This window comes from Anopheles nili, chromosome 3 (assembly GCF_943737925.1).
Source record: "Anopheles nili chromosome 3, idAnoNiliSN_F5_01, whole genome shotgun sequence".
Classification (NCBI taxonomy): domain Eukaryota; kingdom Metazoa; phylum Arthropoda; class Insecta; order Diptera; family Culicidae; genus Anopheles; species Anopheles nili.
In genome coordinates this window covers 15,864,877-15,870,587 of record NC_071292.1, presented here as the reverse complement: position 1 = coordinate 15,870,587, position 5,711 = coordinate 15,864,877, and the positions used below count along the sequence as shown (strand labels likewise).

Sequence of the window (5,711 nt, the reverse complement as noted above, 5' to 3'; positions counted from 1 at the left end):
TCGCAGCAAGCCGAGCACCTGTCAACGGTGGAAAAGTATGCGCCTGCTTCGAATGACAACCATGCCGTGTGTGTGCATGGAAACGGAAACACCACCGTTCATCCGGAAGGAAATCAATGGTGGTCAACATGGCGTGCGAGGTGTGGCAAATTACACACTTTACCTCTCTTGCGCTCTCACTGGGCGGGTGGCCATTTAGAAAATTGAACCACCGTTGGCGAAACCACGTGTGCACGTACGTGCGAGCATTTTCCGTTTCATTTATATCGCGTGTGATTTGGCGATCGTATCGGTGGTATGTTTTTGAGCGGTGCATTTTCGGACCAGAGTGTGATTGTGATTTCATTACACCACCCCGCTGGGTGGGATCGGGTGGCATGTTTTTGTTTTGGTTCGAAGCTTGCCAACGGACTTTAAATGGGAGGCCGGCATGCGAACGGTTCCTTCGAGGTCATGCCGCGTTTGCTTAACGGTTTAAATACGTCTTTCTCGATTTTGGGGGCGTCCCAGTAACCGATGTAACCGCACCACAATCCGTTGGAAGCGGATATAGTTACCGTTCTGGAAGCACCAAGTCGCTAATTGCTTGCGGTCTCCATGGCACCGAATGTGGAGCATCAGGTCAAGGCACCGAGCGCGTGTTTGCGCGACGTCACGCTGATAGGATGATTAAATGTACTCCGACGGAGGATTAAATTTCCCAGCGCCCGGAGGTTGGCGTGGCACGAGAATATCTCACGTTGCCTCGCGTGGTCATCTATTTTAAGATCGATTCGGTGATGAATCAACATCCGACGCTGAAGAAAGCCTACGGTTGCGTTACGCGACGGGCGCACAAACACTTATCAACAGGGTGGTTGATGCTGGGGCCGTTGCTGGCTGTTTGACGTCACACGTGTCGCTCTGTGCGCTTTTCAAGTGTGTAGGGTTATCCCGTCCAGTGCCACCGACCCCATCCCATAAGGCATCTTGTCGGGGCGGTCTTATTATCGCGTCTTTCGTAATAATCTGGCTGCTCAGCTCGCGGAAGCTGACGGTACGCCGTTTGCCGCGACACAATAGCAAGCGATCGGGTGTTACGAATTTCCACTGCGGAAAGCTTCCGACGACACGGCTAATGCGTCACAATGGGCGGTTTCGTGTGGCATTATCGGTGGTATTTTTTGTTTATTATTTCTCGTCAGAACAGGGCACAAAACTGGCGGTAAATAATCGGTCGATTGTTAAACCCGTCAATAGGGGGGTTGTTGTTTTTTTTTTGCCCGAAGCTAGCATGAAACGACAATTCGTACTCTGTTCCACGGATAGGGGGTTTCTTTTTAATCGACCGATTTTGACCGCTTCTCTCACCGAATACGCCATCCCGCCAAGGTCTCGACCGTTAGCAAAATTTGAAGTGGGTTTGCTTGTGACGGTTGAGTTTTTTTGTACATTTAGCGTGAAAAAAAATACTTGCGATTCGCAATCCAACATGAGGAAGCAATAACAAAACGCGCATGCCATGACGGTGGTAATGGAATGCCAAAAAATGAGACAAAACAATCGGAATTGACGTGGTTTTGTGTGAGAATAAATGTTAATTTTATCACCCATTTTACACTTGTACTCGAAGTACGAAGCATTACACATGCATGTACGATCGAGTGGAGGAGAATTAAAATTGATTATGGTCGCGTCCAGATCTTCTCACATTGTAAGCGACTGGAAGCGATATTTTCCCATTAGCTATCCCGCGTGCGATCGGTCGCTTCTAGAACACCTTCGCAAGCTGTTTTCAAAAGGCCCAGGTTAGAACCTCAGGGTTAGCGATTTTCCCGTCCATTTTGCTGACCGTGACGACCGCACCGTCGGGCTTCGATTGCGAAATCGGCTTGATCTTGACGGTGATGCCGCGCGTTGCATAATCGGCTGCATCTCGATCGATCGGTTGATCCATCGCGCATGGCCGGCCTGCAAGCCGGCTCGAGGTCACGCGTGCGCCTCACCGGGGAGTGACAGAGCGTCGGTGTCCCGTAATGGCAACGGAAAGGCTTCGATGTTCGAACTGGTTGCTACCGACGCGGGCAGCTTTCGGGACCGGTGTAACGGTTCACTCGGAAAACAGGTTCCCCGGAGGGGGTCACAATCGGCCACTCGCGTGGTTGGACGAAATTTGCACTTGCACTCTCGCTTTCGGGCATCGATCGTCCGGGTTTCTCTATCGGTGTGGGTTGTGGTTTCGTATTCCTACAAGATACCGTTGATCGTGCGAAAAGTGTCGGAAAAAATTGATTTCAATCTTTACATAACGATAGTGTTTTCGTTAGGTGGAATAATTTTTAAACCAGTCTAATCAACCATGCTCAAATGTTCGTTGAATTTGGTTTCAAATGTTTCGAGTGCTCAGAATTCTTTTGAATTTCTAAAAGCTTTTACCAGCGAGCTTTTCCATAAGAGCCTTTCAAAGCGTACATTGTGCGCTTCACGTTACATTCCGCAGTGGGCCGGTTCGTTGCGTCCGGTGGCGTTGATGTCTCTCGCCGGGTAGGCGAGCGCCGGAAAGTCCGCAGTGCCATTCTAATGGCGTTGGTTTACATTTGCTGCTCGTGAGCAACCGATCAATGACCAGCCTTGTACCGAATTATGGCTAGAACTAGTTCTTGATTTAGAAAAAAAAGGGGTAAATAATTAAAACAAACACACGAACACCTCGCGCCGGTACTCGGATTGCAGTTTTATGCAAGTGGTGGCCTGTTCTGCATGATTTGATCGCAATGGATGTCAAGCTTAACCTCGATGCTTCGTTGTGACGAAGAGAAAGGCAGTTATCGTAAGAGGAAGTATTTTATGGGCGAGAGGACATGCAAATGATGATTAGCTTAGCAATAGAAATACAAAATGGACTAACGTTTTGCCAAATTTTGCGGATAGACTAGCTCTTGATATTAAATAAATATTTTATATAGACATGGTTTTGAAGAAATGTTAACGATTTGAGAAAAAAGACGCTAAAGAATTCAGGAGAGAATGATTTACGAGGTGTTTTGGTTCATATGGTAAGTAAACGATTTCGATTTTATGTTCGTAGGTGACCAAGAAGATTGAATAATTCAAAACATACAAAAGTATTATTTTCAAAAGGTTTTATATATGTTATTTTTCTCGTTATTTAAACGTTTCATTTCGCTTGAAATACATATAAATTAAACAAACCCCTAAAATTTTACCTTTAACAGCCACCCTGTGAAATAGGGGTGGCTGAGCGAGCGAGAAACCGACAGAGTGAGATAGCTAGCTGTCTCACTCGCCGCGTGGGAACTATGAGAGCATGCTTTGGACAAAATTATATACAAAAACCATCTGTTTAGTAATAGTGTTAATATTTTTTTAATTTTTAGTACCAAATATGTTGTGCTAAAACTACATAGAGAGCCACCGAAATTAAATGCTACATTACATGCTTTAAACCAACAAATTTCAACCCTTTAGGCCTCGAAACGAGCCATTAGTGGGACCTAGCGAGCATCGGTGGTTTTGTTTAGTTTACTCGCCGATTTATCCAAACAATCATGCTGAGCATCGTACAGCCCCAGGAACGCATTGCAGTTCGAGCAGTGCAAATGGTGCTTGACGGGGTTTGTGAACAACGCAGGCAGGAAGCAGAACGGCCAGCATGAAAGGATGCAGGCTGCCCCGAAGCCATTCGAGATGCGGCTCGATGCAACACGAATTGTTGGAAAAAACCTTCCAGCGCATTTGGGGCACTTCACACGAAATCGGGCCGGTCTCCATTGGGCCACTGCGGGCAAATAGATAAATGAGATAATTAGCAAACAGAAATAAAACGCCCCAACAGCCTTACACGATCAGCACACTCTACCGGTTGTTTTGTAGGCGATTTTTCTCCCGCTGCTAGACTGTTTGGTTGAGCACTGAATTTTAGACGTTTGCTCCCCCAGCAAGGGGTTTGTCTCGGGGTGACAATCGCGTCCTTTACGGGGTGTATTTCGGTTACACGTTGGCAGCGGCATGGTGATGGAGTCTTCTTCTGCCTCGGGCGCACACGTTTCCATGGGATGGCTTTCGAGCAGATGGCGTATCAGTATCCACGTGTTAGAGCTCTCGAACGGTAGCTGGGCTTTGCAAAGGATACACGTCGCAATTAGGCTCATGCTATCGAGCCCGGGCTTCGGTGGGTTGTGTCTTCATGGATGCGTTCCAGCCGGGTTGAATTCCATGCCTGCCTTGCGTCTAATGAACGGTTGAGATGACAGCTCGGCTTCATTGGCGTGCCTACTTTGATGTAGCGAGGCTAACATGTGCAAGTGACGCATGACGCAGGTTGAAAGGTTATTAATGATTGAACAAAAATCAGGCATCGAATGACAATTATCAAATATTGAAAAAACTCCCCCGGTTTTCGAATTCCTTTTTGGTATTTTCTTTCACCCGATCGTCTTCCAGCCGTTCCAGCTAATGATGCTGAACGATGTCTTATTTTAAATTTCTTTCCACCCTCTGGCATAGACGAAATGTCAACTCACGTCGGTTCGTTAATACTTCCTCCGACCACACGGCTTTTATTACCCAACGGTTTGAGAACATTTTGCTAACATTTTCTTACACTCGCATCCGCGTACGCGAATGAACAATCGCATTCACAACCCCCGCCTCTGAATGCACCGCCGGGGTGTGCCATTCGCTAAGGGTTGCACTAATTTCCACGCTCACAATCTCCCAATCTCACGCACCCGTGTTAAACACAATTTGTTGCTTCCCTAACGCATTCGTCGTTTTGATTTAACCACTAAAAAATTTACCCTACGCTAGCACGCACCATTTGGTCTGGCTACGCCAGCCACCGGTGCTGCCTTTGCTAGCTGCGAATCGCTTCTTATCCTTAGCCCTTGCTGTACCTCCGCAACGAATAGTGTGTGTGGCGCACCGGAGTTTGCCCCCGTTGCATGTAAATTCCTCCGCTAGTGTTCCTTACAATAATTGTGGCCCTTTAACCGCTCTCCGGTTGGAATTGATTCAACTTCCGCTTCTGCTCCTGCTGCGGGATGGACTGACGAGCAGCCATCTTAACATATCCCGAGTTTGAAGCCGTTTTTTTGTTCAACATTTTCTTCATAGTAGTGTAAGATTTGTATTTTTGTTTTCTTGTTTTTTTTTTACTCTGTTAAATGCTTCCTCCCAATGGAACTAGTCTTCCGTTGCTCTGTTACTCTTAAGTATTAGTTTGTTTTTTTTTAAGACGTTGTGGTTTCTCTTTTAACAAAATAAAAACAACAAAATGAAGGCATGTGGTAGAGCTTTGTGTGCTATTAAACCATGCTTATTACTCATCTTCTCTCTGTCACATCCACTATACACAAATCTACTGGATCTACTGGTAAATACTTTAATGCCCAACAGAGTACGGTAGAAAGTGTAACAAATTATGCTGAATCGAAGCTTTCACTTCGTTTACATCGTTTCCGTCATTAAAATGTAGCCACCAAGGGCAAAAGATGCTGGCCCTGCGGTAAAGTAGGTATAGAGCTGTATGAATTGTGTGTGTTATCAATATCAACTCGCATCAACATTACACCATAATCATTTGTCTAATCAACTATCGTATCGCGGTTATTATCGGTCGCTTAAAGATTAGGAAAGAGTTTGATTCTTAGTTCATAGGATTTCTGCTGTGGCTCCCTCCGTTAGACGCTAGCATTTGGGTTTGGGTTGGA

At 46.1% G+C, this 5,711-nt stretch overlaps 1 protein-coding gene across 1 annotated transcript; it reads right to left on the bottom strand.

The window, feature by feature from the left end:
* Positions 1-3,494: 3,494 nt before the first annotated feature.
* Positions 3,495-4,151, bottom strand: LOC128723778 (uncharacterized). The gene is made up of 2 exons (XM_053817543.1): positions 3,860-4,151; positions 3,495-3,778 (listed from the first exon to the last, which is right to left on the bottom strand). Exons 1-2 carry the CDS (start codon positions 4,149-4,151, stop codon positions 3,495-3,497), a joined length of 576 nt encoding a protein of 191 aa, XP_053673518.1.
* Positions 4,152-5,711: the final 1,560 nt, after the last annotated feature.